General features: G+C 34.9%; 1 protein-coding gene across 3 annotated transcripts; it reads right to left on the reverse strand.

The window, feature by feature from the left end:
- Positions 1-104: 104 nt before the first annotated feature.
- Positions 105-14,923, reverse strand: sgpl1 (sphingosine-1-phosphate lyase 1). Of its 3 annotated transcripts, XR_007186773.1 has the most exons (15): positions 11,677-11,808; positions 11,145-11,310; positions 9,922-9,989; positions 7,112-7,259; positions 6,785-6,864; positions 5,853-5,981; positions 5,454-5,542; positions 5,162-5,270; positions 4,963-5,061; positions 4,724-4,870; positions 3,715-3,953; positions 3,395-3,541; positions 2,763-2,883; positions 1,635-2,045; positions 105-822 (listed from the first exon to the last, which is right to left on the reverse strand). XR_007186773.1 is itself a non-coding variant. In XM_048204932.1 (14 exons), the coding sequence occupies exons 1-14, from the start codon at positions 14,736-14,738 to the stop codon at positions 1,881-1,883; spliced, it is 1,719 nt and encodes a 572-aa protein (XP_048060889.1). In that variant the 5' UTR covers positions 14,739-14,923; the 3' UTR covers positions 105-1,880. The 3 variants fall into 3 exon arrangements, 2 of the variants coding, with proteins under 2 accessions (XP_048060889.1, XP_048060888.1); XM_048204932.1 differs by lacking the exon at positions 11,677-11,808 and adding an exon at positions 14,727-14,923 and having other exon boundaries at positions 105-2,045; XM_048204931.1 differs by having other exon boundaries at positions 105-2,045.
- Between the last annotated feature and the right edge of the window lie 1,352 nt (positions 14,924-16,275).

A 16,275-nucleotide genomic window follows, 5' to 3' on the forward strand; every position in this document is an offset into this window, starting at 1 on the left:
ATGTGACAGAGGGAAGTGGACAGTGGCTTGTGACAGTGGTTCTGGCTTATTTGGTGAAATCAGACATGTTATTCTGTAAATATATTGTGCAACCAGCCTATTCATATTTTTTTAGGACCATGTTTATTGATTTATATAGGAACAACAAAACATTACAGGACAAAATTGAAATGGATTGCATGATGTGGTAAAGGCCTAGTCCCTGAGGCTGATGTAGCTACTGTTAATCTAATAGCACACACCCTGACGACTGTGAAAGGCATTTAGGTGAATGCTGTTAGTTTTGTGCTTCATACAACCATAACCGTAGAGGTCATGTAATGCTTCAAATATTCAGAACAAGGTGCCTCAGTTTCAGTAGTTACAGTAATTACAGACTATTGCATAATGGCATTAAAATGCTTCATTTTAGGCAAGAAGGGTAACTTTTTGAAGACAAAAATCCACATCTATGTCTTAGCCTAAGGCATGTTACAGTTCTTGAAACTACACTGTACTACAGTGGTATCATAGAAAAAAAAAAAAAAAAACTATCCTGCCTACTACTCAAAGCCCCCAAAAAGAGGTTTAAAAAGTACATGGAAATTACTGAACTGAAAATAAAAACATTGAAATATGAGATATTATATTAGTGATTTAAAATATAAAAAACACACAGTGGTCACAAATGTTATGAGTGCTTATGGGATTACATTGCTGACAAGAACTGGTGTGATGTTTCCATGGTACCATGTCATCACTTCCTCATTTCACTGACTTCATGCACAAATTAATTTCCCTTCTTGTTGTTCCAGGGCTTAGCTGTCATTCAGTTGAGTTAAGCTGGAACAAAAAAACCAAACAAAAACAACACACAAATATAACTCAAAGGAACACTCATGAATCAATTGGAAAGAGAGCTGGGTCTTTGACTCTCTGAAAACCCGATGAAAGAGAGTACCATAACCTGGAGCATGGCATTGACTGATGATCAAAATGTCCACTTGGGTGACATTTCTCAGGATTTAGACAAAAGGGATACAATGATTAAGTTTACAATTATTTTAAATAGATTTGAGGTAGATAGGGTGAAATGTGGAAATTAAAAACCCATATGGATGGGAATTTGAACCAGGTAATATTGACTTCACAACGTGGTCAATGGATTTAAGTTTTGCCCTGATATCAGGTCATTTAAAAACAGTGAGATATTTTATCTTCAATAAGATGGATGTTTTGCAACTGGAATATCAAATATTTACTAGATATGGGGGATTTAAAATAAATAAAACTAAACATTTGTAATATATGTTCACCTGAGCAGCCCTACCATCCTAAAATGGTCCGTTATGTTTTCAAGTTTCTATTGGGAATGATTTAAAAACTAACACTATGGTTTTTCCATGTTGATCATATTATGGGTTTTATCCTAATCTGCATTTTTTAATTACCAGAAACTGTCTAAACTGTTTGTCAATAACCACCAGATGTTAAATCATTGTGACAATGTTATTCCCTGGTATCCTGAGGTTTAAGTGTCAGAAAACACTTCCAAAAATAACAGTGGGAGTGTGATCAAATACATATGGTGCGCACAGGTCATAAAAATAAGAAACTGAAGAAATGAAACAAGTAAAACTGCACTCACTGCTCACCAAAATTAGACTGAGATGTCCCAGACCCTTCACAGATTCACACAGAAACTTGTGCAGCTGTCTCCATAGTCTTACAGACAGGATACTGTTGCTCCTCAGTCACAAATCCCAAAATATCAGGTGACTATGGCTTATACATAAAATAGTTAGTTGTAAATAGATGACTGAATGAAGTAAATGAATGATTAGATGATTGCGGTGAGCATCCCTTCAGCCAGCTAAGGGTGGAGACCCTGGAAGTCAATCTCAGTGTACTTTGGAGTTCCCATTCATGTGGTTCTTATGGTTTTTGTGGTGCTTGTTCTGTATCTTGGCCACCTCAGTGCTATAGAGGCAGTCCAAAAAGCCCTGTGAGATCTCGGTCACCATTGATCGGTCAGGAATGGACTGGGCCATGCCATAGATCGCTCCCTACGACAAAGGAGGAGAGTTAACAAGTGTAATTTCATTACAGTTTAATAGATTAGATTATACATGTACAACTAGACTGAAGTGGACTGGAAGTGCAAAGAGAGGATGTTACCCATCTCCTTTAAGGACAATGAACATTTTGCCAGAAAAATGTATATAAAGTATAAATTACTTAAAACGTGTAGTTTGTGTACGTTTGATTGGACAAAAATCAATTTAAATATCTGTTAAAAGTAAATTTGAGTGCAACAGCATATAAATTACTGTATCAAGGTTTCACAAAATAAATAAATAAATAAAAAATAAATCGAGAAGCACAACTGTTTTCAACATTGATAATAATAAGAAATGTTTCCTGAGCACCAAATCATCATATCAGAATGATTTCTGAAGTATCACGTGACACTGAAGATGGAAGTAATGGCTGCTGAAAATTCAGCTTTGCCATCACAGAAATAAATTACATTTTAAAATGTATTAAAGTAGAAAATGGTTACTTTAAATCCTTCTAATATTTCATAATAGTACTGTTTTTACTGGTGAGCAGACTGGTAAAAGACTTTCAAAATCATTACAAAATCTTACCGACCACAAACTCAAACAGTATTGTAGATCAACTCAAAGTTGTAAGATTGAATTTTTTTTCTTGCTTTTTTTTTGTTAAGCTAAATATGAGTGAAATAAATGAATGGTATGTCTAATGAAAATAAAACTCACCTTTCCTGTGGTCTTCTCTTTAGGATTCTTCATGATAATGGCTACTTCTCTCTTCACATCACTGACAAACTGCTCTGCTACACCAGGCTTTGTGTGCAGCATTGTGACACAAATATGAATGCTAAAAGGGAACAACAAAAGATCTTAGAACAATGATTTAAGTAACAACTTTTCTGACCAGGGGCCAGTTGCATAAACTTAGTTACTATAGTAAGACTGTGTCTTAAGAGCTAGTTTGACCAACTTGCAGTTAACCAAAGGGTAATCAATGTTATTTTTCCAATTCAAATTACACCAATCTACCTTTTTATGTAACGGACTTTAAAAAATTAGGACCACTCTTCAAGAAAAACATTAGTGTCTTAACTTTTAAGACTAGTCTAAGTGGTTTATGCAACCGGCCCCAGTACCTAAAATTTAAAGTCAATATGGTGAAATGCATAAATGTATATTTTTGTTTTTACTACATAATTGTTGCATTGAGGCCTTTACATAACTATAATACACTGGCAAAACTAATTTTGATGATGTATGTGTTTGTGTATTTTGCATAAAACTTTCATTCTGTGTTAGCGGCAGCAGTACATCATTTTTACAACTTGCACATTGGACATTTTTTTTTTTAACCATACCTAGATGGGAACTGCAGAGTGTTGAGATTCCAGCCTTTTGAAGTCAGAGCATTAGATAAGCGAAAGATATCAAAAACATCGGAACCTAATGCCACCACAGACACCTCTGGATCCCCGAATACAAACAACCCATCTACTTTACGGATTCTGTGGGGAGAGAGTTTATTTAGATGTTGTTTCTGCGCACAGAGTCTTTTCTGGCATGTAAATGTTACTGGTCATGCAAATGCATTTTCCACAGTTGATATACATTCAAAGCAACACCTTGTCTGTGTCTCAATTACAATTATGCGTTATATAATAAATGACATTATACTGACCCTGCTTTGATTTTGCGGGCTGTCTCAATGACTTTCTTGGTGGCCTCAACGTATCCGTTCTCACCCATATGCATCATAGTAGCCCAACAGGCTGCAATTATGCCTCCAGGCCGAGAGCCAGCCATGGATGGAGATGCGTAAATTCCTCCCTGCCAATCTGGCGCTACGAAGTACTGGTAGTGGCGATATTTCCTGTCACTGTAGAGCACCACTGAGGAGCCTTTGGGAGCATAACCATACTGTGGGGACACAATGATTTAAATAAATAAATAAATAAATAAATAAATAAATAAAGTAGGCTTTGCATTTTTACTGTAATTTTCATTTATGACATTTGGACAGAATACAATAAAAATATTAGTTGAGAGATTTTTCCTTTCTGTTTTTAAACCCCAGAATAAATGTTGAGAGTAGTTCAATTGCATAATTGTTTTACTCATTAAAATAACAATAAATTGTACCTTTTTTATTATTATTATTATTATTATTATTATGCTACCAAATCGAAAGTTTGGGCTTGGTAAGACTTTAATGATTTTGAAATAAAATTCTCATATGCTTACAAAGGCTGCTTTTATTTGATCAAAGATACAGTAGAAACAGTAGTACTGTAAAATATTATTACAATTTTAAATAATGGTTTTCTATTTCAATATGTATGCAATTTATTCCTGTGATGACAAAGATGAATTTTCAGCATCATTACTCCAGTCTTCAGTGTCACATGATCCTTCAGAAATTATTCTAATATGCTGATTTGGAGCTCATAAAACATTTCTTATCACTATCAATGTTGAAAAAAGTTGTGCTGCTTAATATTTTTGTGGAAACCTTTTTAAAGATTATATGTTGATTAGGGAGTTCAAAACATTATATGCCATTTTTGATCAATTTAATGCATCCTTGCTGAATAAAAGTATTAATTTCTTTAAAAAAATCTTACCGACCACAAACTTTTGAACGGTAGTGTATTTTTATTTATTACTTTCTCTCACTATCAAGTTCTCACCTTATGTGTATCGGCCGAGATACTGGTCACGCCTTTGACCCGGAAATCAAAAGGATCAAGTTTAAAACCTGCTTTTTCCATAAAAACTATCAGGAACCCACCCAAGCATGCATCCACATGGAATGGGATGTTGTATTTTACAGCAAGCTAAAACAAGAAAAAAAGAAGAAGAAGTTACATAATATATTTCAGATACAAAAGCACTGGATGACATGTCCATTGTAATAAGCCATTATTACCGTCGCCACTTCTACTACAGGGTCTATAATTCCATGAGGGAACTGAGGAGCTGAACACACCAGCATTGCTGTGTTTCTAGAGATGGCCCTCCTCATGGCCTATGGTCAAAAAAGTAGTCATTAAAATTAGATGGACATCAATATTCACAAAAACATTAGAAATGTACTGGATTACTTTGAACAAACCAAACAGCAGTACCTTCACATCAACTTTCATGGTCTTCTTGTCCAGAGGTATGTGAATGAGCTTCATCCCAAAGTAATGTGCAGCTTTGTCGAAGGCCGCATGGACGCTAACTGGAGCAATGCTACAGCATAGGCAAAAACAATAAAAATTGCTTTATACTGTGAGTTTGAATAAAATAACGGTATATTTTATTTTTACGGTATAATTTCCGGTGTTGATTGACAACCAATGGTGACCAAAGCAAAAAGAGAGTATTATGACTGCAAAGGCTGTACATTTTGTCTAGACCGAGACATGTACATACATCTCTGGGTGTTTGATGCCACGTTCATGAGCCATGTCTCTGTATGCCTTGCATGCCATCAGGATGCTTTCTGTTCCACCTGAAGTAACCTTTCATGACAGGGACACAAAACAAATAATTTCAGTGAAGAGACTTCTAATGAAAAATGCTGCACTGACAACCTTATTCTGCTGCTGTGTGAATGTAGACCCTCTTAGAATTCTACAGATTTGGTTAAGGAGACATTTACCACATTTAGCTATTTTCTTACATACAAACAACTGTATATTAATATGTAACCAAACCTTTTTTACAAATTAGTTTAGTGAGTGAGCAAAGGAAAATTGACTTCAATTATGGGTTCTTGAAACTTTACACAACCACATTATTCCAACAGGGAAGATAGTAGGAAGGACTCACTGTGCCACAGGAGTCTGGCCCTCCATTAAATAGAGCACACGTCATCCGCACCACTTCTGCCTCCATCTTCCTAACCCCAGGGAACAGGTCTGGGTGGAGGGGGTTGGACCAGGCAAAATCACCATACACCTGCAAATCAGAGAAACATAAAACAAAATCCAGGATTTATTTCTTGTTTCACAAAGCCTTTGCTGGATTCAAAAGTAAAGTGAACATCTAAACCAGTGTTTCCCAACCTTGTTTGTCACCCCATCAATGAGCACTTCAGTGACACCAAACCAAAAATGTCCCTTTAACTCTTACACTGCTGTTTGGGGTCAGTAACATTAAATTATTTAAAAGTGACAAATAAATGCTGTTCTTTTGAACTTTCTATTTATCAAAGAATCTTGAAAAGAAAATCATGGTTTCCACAATATATTAAGAAGCACAACAGTTTTGAGCATTGATAATGATCCAAAGCACGAAAATCAGGATACTAGAATGATTTATGAAGGATCATGTGACACTGAAGACTGGATCAATGGCTGCTGAAAATTCAGCTTTACCATCACAGAAATAAATTACATTTTAAAATATTTTCAAATAGAAAACAATTATTTTTATAATATTTCACAATATTGCAGTTTTTACTGTATTTTTGGTGAGCATAAGAGACTTCTTTCAAAAACAATTAAAAAAAAAAATCTTACTGACCCCAAACTTTTAAACAGTAGTGTATATTCATTTATATTAGATAATTATACTGGATACAATTTATCACATTTAATAATTACATTATTATTTTTTAATAATTAATTATTATTAGTTTTTATTTTCATTTATTTATTTTGTTCAGTTCTACAGGTTAACAAAGCAAAATCAAAATTACCCCTGGAACATATACCCCTTGTTGGGAATTATTGATCTAAATAATTTAAAGGCCATTATACCTTCACCAGGAGATCTGTGAGCTTCTCATCCCCCCAGTAGACTGCACCTGACACTTTGCCTTTCGCCCAGTCTACCTCACCTGAAATCATAAGTATGAAAAAAAGATTGATGACAGAACAACAGTGGGACACTGACTTCTAAACCAGTGGCATTATTCCCTAGTAAATAAACTTGCTTGCAAAGAAACTGCACCCACCCTACTATAGGGCAAATTCAGTCTGAGAACATCTGGCTGACACTTTAAGAATTTATGATTTATCTTTAAAGCCTTTGGGCTCTTCATCATTATAACAGATTGGAGTTGGGACAGGCTGAAGGTGACTCACTCAGCGTCTCGTACTCCCTGATCTTGTCAAGGAGCTGTTTTTGGGTGAGGCCTTGTGCCGGCAGGAGTTTGGTGTAGCTCATGCCTTCCTTCAGTGTGCACAGACTCACTGACATGTCATCCAATGCTTTGTTGAGCTGATTCTGAATCTGATAAGGAAAAAAAAAAAAAAAAAAAAAAAAAAAAGTGTTAAACAAACCTCTGAATATTAAATTAAACCCAGAAATATAGGGGATAGAGGAATTAAGGGGAAAATAAACAATTAACTGCTGTATTTTTCATATTATGTAACTTCCTCCACTAATTGCATGTAGAAAAGGAGATCTATTAATGAATTACGATCTATTAATTACTAAGGCAGTGGTTCTCAAGCAGAGGGCCGGGGCCCACTAGAGGGCTTCAGCAAACTTCTAACAGAGCTGCAGGATGACTTCAATTATTTTAAAATATCTTCAACAAAACACATCAAGGTGTAAACAGAGTATTTTACATAAAAAAAGAAAAAAAAAAAAAAGAAAAGAAAAAAAAATTATATATATATATATATATATATATATATATATATATATATATATATATATATATATATATATATATATATATATATATATATATATATATATATATATATATATATATATATATATATATATATACAGTGGGTACGGAAAGTATTCAGACCCCCTTAAAAAAATTTCACTCTTTGTTATATTGCAGCCATTTACTAAAATCATTTAAGTTCATTTTTTCCCTCATTAATGTATACACAGCACCCCATATTGACAGAAAAACACAGAATTGTTGACATTTTTGCAGATTTATTAAAAAAGAAAAACTGAAATATCACATGGTCCTAAGTATTCAGACGCTTTGCTGTGACACTCATATATTTAACTCAGGTGCTTTCCATTTCTTCTGATCATCCTTGAGATGGTTCTACACCTTCATTTGAGTCCAGCTGTGTTTGATTATACTGATTGGACTTGATTAGGAAAGCCACACACCTGTCTATATAAGACCTTACAGCTCACAGTGCATGTCAGAGCAAATGAGAATCATGAGGTCAAAGGAACTGCCTAAAGAGCTCAGAGACAGAATTGTGGCAAGGCACAGATCTGGCCAAGGTTACAAAAATTTCTGCTGCACTTAAGGTTCCTAAGAGCACAGTGGCCTCCATAATCCTTAAATGGAAGACGTTTGGGACGACCAGAACCCTTCCTAGAGCTGGCCGTCCGGCCAAACTGAGCTATTGGGGTAGAAGAGCCTTGGTGAGAGAGGTAAAGGAGAACCCAAAGATCACTGTGGCTGAGCTCCAGAGATGCAGTCGGGAGATGGGAGAAAGTTGTAGAAAGTCAACCATCACTGCAGCCCTCCACCAGTCGGGGCTTTATGGCAGAGTGGCCCGACAGAAGCCTCTCCTCAGTGCAAGACACATGAAAGCCCACATGGAGTTTGCCAAGATGGTGAGAAATAAGATTCTCTGGTCTGATGAGACCAAGATAGAACTTTTTGGCCTTAATTCTAAGCGGTATGTGTGGAGAAATCCAGGCACTGCTCATCACCTGTCCAATACAGTCCCAACAGTGAAGCATGGTGGTGGCAGCATCATCTGTGGGGGTGTTTTTCAGCTGCAGGGACAGGACGACTGGTTGCAATCAAGGGAAAGATGAATGCGGCCAAGTACAGGGATATCCTGGACGAAAACCTTCTCCAGAGTGCTCAGGACCTCAGACTGGGCTGAAGGTTTACCTTCCAACAAGACAATGACCCTAAGCACACAGTTAAAATAATGAAGGAGTGGCTTCACTACAACTCTGTGACTGTTCTTGAATGGCCCAGCCAGAGCCCTGACTTAAACCCAATTGAGCATCTCTGGAGAGACCTAAAAATGGCTGTCCACCAAAGTTTACCATCCAACCTGACAGAACTGGAGAGGATCTGCAAGGAGGAATGGCAGAGGATCCCCAAATCCAGGTGTGAAAAACTTGTTGCATCTTTCCCAAAAAGACTCATGGCTGTATTAGATCAAAAGGGTGCTTCTACTAAATACTGAGCAAAGGGTCTGAATACTTAGGACCATGTGATATTTCAGTTTTTCTTTTTTAATAAATCTGCAAAAATGTCAACAATTCTGTGTTTTTCTGTCAATATGGGGTGTTGTGTATACATTAATGAGGAAAAAAAAATGAACTTAAATGATTATAGCAAATGGCTGCAATATAACAAAGAGTGAAAATTTTAAGTTGGTCTGAATACTTTCCATACCCACTGTATGTGTGTGTGGGTGTGTATATATATATATATATATATATATATTTATTATATATATATATATATATATATATATATATATATATATATATATATATATATATATATATATATATATATATATATATATATATATATATATATATATATATATATATACACACACACACATACACTCAATTTATATAGTATATATTAACTATTGTTTTATTAAATAGTCTACAGTTCTTGAAAGTTATGTAATGACAAAAATAATTTAGAGAACCACTGTCTAAGGCATGTTTAGGTTGTATTTTGTAATGTTAGGCTGGTTAGTTGCGTCCCGATAAATATCGGACAAAGGAGTCAAGAACAGATTGCAATCTATTCAGGTTAATGACCCAAGATAAACCCTGGTATAATCACAAGATCATATTATGAAAGTGTGATAAAAGCTTTATTTCCACTTCAGCATGGAAATGGTGACTTAATCATCAATCAGTGAGTCAGAAAGAGAAGTCTGAAGGAAGAAAGGGAACTATAAAACCACTAGATGCTTACTGTTGCTCCGACAAATGGGATTTTTCTGATGATTTTAAAGAATTGTTTCTTTGCTCTTGACGTCAGGCCTAGAAAACATGAACAATGAGCAAATTGTGGTGAAGATGTTACATGAAATGACTACACAGTGAGGCATTTTTTCCAAATCTGAGTTGCTTTCCAAAATTTAAGCCTGTGAATGCTTGAGACTTCCAAACAATCTCTTATTTTCAACAGTAATGTAGGACATCTAAAGTTTGGCATGGAAAATTAAACAAATGAGAGACCTTAGTGTAAATATTTAGTTTTTCTTCCTAAACTCATGTGAAACCATTGTTTCTGGATGGTGACTCAACCATAACACGCCACAATGAATTAAAAAACAAAGAAATGGTGTCTTGGTCAACAGTAGCGTATAAAGCTTAAAAGTGCCACAGATTTTGTTATTGTTCAAGTGGCCTTGACATTTAGCAACTTTGTTTAAAGACTTCCTGACTGATGAATAGCAAAAAGGGACATGTTTATTTACTTTCAATTAGCTTGTAACATAATGATGTTTCAGATTGTTTCACAGTAACAAAGAACACAGTAGCCTATGACTGTGAAAAGACTTGATAAATAAACTATTATATGCACTGACTATTATTAACCATTTTTGATAAATATTTGAAAAATAAAAACAAAAATAATTCATTGCATTTCATTGTTTTTTTCTTCTTTATTTACTCATAGAACGTTACCAAGATTATGTACACACTGCCATTTCAAAAGTTTGAGGTTAGTAAAATTGTGTCGTAAAAAAAAAACAAAAAAACAACAACACTTATTCAGCAGGAATGCATAAGTTGATCAAAAGTGACAGTGAAGATTTATAATGCAACAAAAGACTTCCATTTCAAATAAATGCTGTTCTTTTAAACTTTCTATTCAAGAATTCTGAAAAAATAAATAAATACAGGAATAAATTACATTTTAAAATTTAGTTAGTTAAATTTTATTATTATTTTATTATTTTATTATTTAGTTAAAAAAGTTATTTTAAATTGTAATAATATTTCACAATATTACCATTTTATTTTTGATCAAATAAATGCAGCCTTGTTGAGCATAAGACACTTCTTTCAAAAACATTTTAAAAATCTTACCGACCTCAAACTTTTGAATGGTAGTGTAAACCCGACAGCATATTTAATATGCCTGATGCATTCAAATGTTCATAGACATGAATGATAAATAACACTTACTGTCTTGTTGAAAAAGGAAGCCCTTTAGCCACACGGCACCGAGTGTGGACAGCAAAGTGGTTGCAATGATCTGCCATGGCTCTAGACCAGCACATTGAGAATTCACAAAGCGCCGAGCCTCCTCTATGTACAGCAGCACCATCTCCTTATACACCTCCAAGGCACTCTGCATGAGGAAAGAAGACATGTTATAGTCAATCAAGGCAACGAGACTAGAAATTAACCTAATCTGATTTCAGTAAACAGCTGGAAAAGCTGGAAAGCTTAAGCAGATGTGAATCATGAACTCAATACAGAGACCAATAATTGCCTACTTACAGCAATTACAAGCCTCAGCCACATAAAAACAATCAATAAACATTGATAGAGGACTCAAACAACCTACTTGCTAAATTCTTAAAAAGGTTAGATACTAGTTGAAAAAGTACAAACATGCTGGCAATCAGTTCCCAGATTAGCATTATAATAGCAAGTAGCACATTAAAATCTCAATAAAAAACAAAAACAATTAAAAATATACTTAAATACTTACTATAGAGGAATGAGTCATAATTAATTGTCTCAACTTAACTGGGAGCTTGGCTTCACTAATGACACTTAATCAAACTGTGGCAGGAGAATGTCAACTTCAGCCACAAGAATCATAGAAAGCTTAGTAGATAACTACTTTCACAGATATTGTTCCTACTGACCACACCTTCATTATGAGAAACTGGCCACACAAAACCCAAAGCATAGACTTAAAATGGGCTTCTAAGGATATGGGAGCAATAAAAAAAATAAATAAAAAAAAATACTAGTTCAAGTCTATTATACTGAAAAGTCTATATTTATAAATGGCTAGTTTATGTCATTTAAAAAGCGGTAAAAATCATATCTTGTGGACGCATTTCACAATCACTATTTTTTACAGCACAATGTGGTCTTGCTTGATAACAGCGCAGATTGTGTATCAATAGCGTCGCCATAACAGCACGCAGGAAACCTGGAGGTCAAATGAACAAAGTCTTAGCCAACCATATTCATGAGCATGTCAACTCCAAGTAATCTGAATTGAATGAGAATCTCACTTCTTCAAAAGCCTGACTAAAAGCTATAATTTGCATTTTGAGCACTAGTTATATTAGAACCATATATCATCTTGAAATGTAGCACAAATGACACCTAATTAGACTATATTAAACAAATTAAAAGGTATTCTTTTTTAATCATTTTCAAGTAGATAATGAATAAATCAGAGAGGAGCTGAACAACACCCCCTGAATGGAGTTCCAAGTCCACAACGAGCTTTCCGACAGGTTTAGCAGGGTTTGCAAAGTAGAGAGGACTCAGAGGAGCAGGTAAACAGGTCATGTGAGTGAACAACTGAAACTTTGACCAGGACTGAGGTGCATCACACATTCAGGATCCAAATCCCTATCAGTATTACTGTAGGCGAAGGTGATTTTACCAACACGTTCCTGGCTTAATATCTTTGTTGATCCTGGAACATCATCCCAATTAACTATTCAGATTTAAAGGACAAGTTTACAGTTTATGTCAAGTTTAGGCTTACAACCAGAAAAAGTGCTTATGGGTAGGGTTAGGTTTAGGTGTAGGGAGAGGGGTTAGGACTACATTTTTTGTTCCAGGATCAATGAAATATGTTGATCCAGGAACATGTCTTACTTGGCAAAAATCACAGTGACCATCAGTCTTATGTAACAAGACCTACAGACAGTTTCTCCGTGTCTAATGAGCCATAAAATGCTGAGATTATGTTATCTTGTAAAATGGGCAAAAGGCAAAACCAGCAGAAACACATTGCAAAAGAGATGAAGAGATGTACACGTCTGCTATTTTATACAACACATCTCCTGAACATGACAGATAACACAATTGTGGTAAAAGAACATGTCTGGAGCACTTGGATACGTTTAGTTCAAACCAATACGTTTATAGAAAATTCGCTGTAGCCCCTAACCGCTTGCTTTCAACATTGTATACAACAGACAATCACACCCTCTTCGTCAAGCTTTGATTGTTTGTCCGCTGCTGAGTCAAAGAGCTTGTTTCCAACATCTTAAAGAGGATCAAAAAGAAAGTGCTATGGCAGCTAAGCCCATCTTTCACAGCACTCAATACAACATATCTATAATAAAGTGTTTAGTAAATACAAGTTGGGCCTACATGAAAAAAAAAAGATTTAATTTGAATAATTTAAATAGCTAAAGATAAATATACAATTGCTTTTATTTATGTAATCACCCATATACTCTACCATTCAAATGTCATTCTTTTAGAAAGAAATTAAGACCGCAATGATGCTTTTCATTGATTAAAAGTGACAATAAAGACATTTATAAGGGTACAAAAGATTTATATGTCAAATAAACACAGTTCTTTTGAACTTTCTATTTATCAAAGAATGCTGAAAAAAAAGTGTCTTTTAGAAATGTCTCTTGAAAAGCAAATCAGCATATTAGAATGATTTCTGGAGGATCATGTGACACTGAAGACTGGAGTAAAGACTGCTAAAAACTCAGATTTGCCATCACAGGAATGAATAAGCCTACATTATAAAATATATTACCAGAGAAGTCAGATATTTAAAATTTTTTAATAATATGCTACTACTTTCCTGTATTTTTGATCAAATAAATGCAGCCTTGGTGAGCATAATATACTTTTTTTAACTATTGCTTATTGCATAGTAATATATTATATTATATATATATATAACACAATGAAAGTGAAGGGTAAGTCGGTGCCTGAGGCTGTCATTCTTCCAAATTTCTCCTTTTTTGTTCCACAGAAGAAATAATGTCCTACAAGTTTGTAATGACATAAGGGTGACTATATGATGACATAATTTTATTTTTGGTGTTAAATATCCCTTTCATAGAGCCATGATGTTCATTCACAAACATTAAATCACTCAGAGAATCGCATGAGCATCGGATTAACCAAAAACAGATGCTGCTGGACTGCAGTCAAAACAGATCTGCACCCATTGTACACAGTCTTGTTAAGAATAGCTCTTCCTCTGGGTTCAAGCCTTGTCACAGGAAGGCTTCTGATGAACACATACACAATGAAACACAAAATTTCCCTCTCTGCACCTGGTTGTTGCACACAGACAAGTGGTTATTACAGAGAACTACATGAAGGAGAAACTGTTTTATAACAGCTCTCAGCTATAACACTTCAAACTGAGTATGATGTGTTTCCTTTACACACTACAGAAGACATAGGCTACAGAGTATCTGATATACGACATGATAATAAACATTACGACATTTGTCCCCAGGCTCTCTAAAAAACACTTCAGATGGATAATAATGTTTCTACATCATAAAATCACCTAATTGCCCAGCAGTGAACGTGAAAACATGTTATATCAGATGAAAGAGTCACCTTTAGATCTGATACATTGAAACAGTGTCGACTAGCAAAACAAAGTAACAAAATACGATGGACCAAAACATCCTCATTTTCTATAGTCGAAGCTTTCATTGTGACATAACCATATCATGTTTGGATAGCTGGAACATACTATTTTTAAAGCACAGCTGATTTCAAATTGACATTATGCCCACTTACCCTGTAGTCCATTTTGTTTGCCAAGGTTACACCCTGTCTGAAAAAGTCGCTTCTTCAACTACTCTGGGAGAAACGGGGAAGACAGCCTGAAAGATCTTTGTTTGGCTTGTTTTGAGAGCCAATGCCCCGTTGCATGACACAATCAGAGGCGCAAGCTTATATCAGGAAGTGCCGTGTGAGTAAAAGGGGACGCGATTTGCTTTCAGGCGTGACTTCGCTTTCGCCGATCTTCATATACTGCAAGCGCCCTTCATCACAGTGATTAGTCCAGCACACATGCTGTGAAAGTCACTACGTACTGCCGATTCGCAGATTCGACACGGTTTACATGATATTTTCCAGGGAGGTCTGTGTGTAGAGTATCTTTTATTAGTCTGCGAAATGATTTTTTTTCTAAAATGTAGCTACTGTATTATTATATTTTATTTTTATATATTATTTTTGTACGTATTTAGCCTATTACTGTTGTTTCATATTTAATTATTTATGTCATGTTTTATTTTTAAAATGATTCAATTTTAATCATCATTAGAAAGCACCACATTTAAAGGATAGTTCACCCAAAAATGAAAATTCTTTCATCATTTACTCACCATCAAGATGATCCAAACCTGTATGAATTTCTTTCTTCTGCTGAACACGAAAGAAGATATTCTGAAAATTTTTGGTAACCAAACATTTGATGGACCCCACTGACTTCTTTAGTATTTTTTTTCCCCATGCTATGGAAGTCAGTGGGGTCCATCAACTGTTTGGTTAGTTACCCATATTTTTCAAAATATCTTCTTTTGTGTTCAGCAGAAAAAAAGAAAGAAAAAAAATGCAGGTTTGGCACACTTGAGGGTGAGTAAATGATGAAGAAATTTTTATTTTTGGGTGAATTATCCCTTTAAGTTTTTTTAATCTGGTAAACGAAGGAACAGCATAGAAATCTTGATTTATATTCAATGCATTGAAAATGTCATCATATGTTATTTACAATAAATGATCTACTACTGAGTTGGGCTGCATTGGTATTTTCTAGGATAACTTTTGTGCTGGTTTTAATGGATAAAGTAAGGTTTCATGCACAAGCAGTGCTTTGAATGGTCACTTGATGGCGCTATTGATGTTTTTAAAGGACAGTCTGGGGATTTTGGTATAATGTTTCTACCTTGTTCATTTTTTAGTAAACAACTGCGTTTATAGGACGTTCATATCTGAAATCATAGTTTGTGAGTATACGGAAGAGAGTGTCAGATTTCATCGACTAAAAGCACTTTTAAAACTATGATGGCCTAACGATTTTATGTAAATGCTTATTTGTGTGTCTGTGATTGCATGTTTGTTTACCTATTTAGACAAAGGTACATTTAGGCCTACATTCATAATTTCATGTAGGCCTATTTAGAAGACGCTTTCATCCAACGCGACTTACAAGAGAGGAACAAAGCAATTCAAGGAACCAACAATATTCGTAATAATACCAGGTTTATTTTACTACTAGATTAGAAAGCAATTAAGCTTGAGAAAATGATAAATGCGGGGTTTTTGTTGCTGTTGTTGTTGT

This window comes from Megalobrama amblycephala, linkage group LG10 (genome assembly GCF_018812025.1).
Source record: "Megalobrama amblycephala isolate DHTTF-2021 linkage group LG10, ASM1881202v1, whole genome shotgun sequence".
In the NCBI taxonomy this organism is placed as follows: Eukaryota; Metazoa; Chordata; class Actinopteri; order Cypriniformes; family Xenocyprididae; genus Megalobrama; species Megalobrama amblycephala.

Bases quoted from the DNA above. Each gene is read 5' to 3' on its own strand.
- sgpl1 (XM_048204931.1), bottom strand. The intron at 9,990-11,144 runs GTAAGTGTTATT...CATGTTTTCTAG, and splicing joins CTTCCTTTTTCAACAAGACA to GCCTGACGTCAAGAGCAAAG. The intron at 5,062-5,161 runs GTACTGCTGTTT...TTTTGACCATAG, and splicing joins CCATGAAAGTTGATGTGAAG to GCCATGAGGAGGGCCATCTC.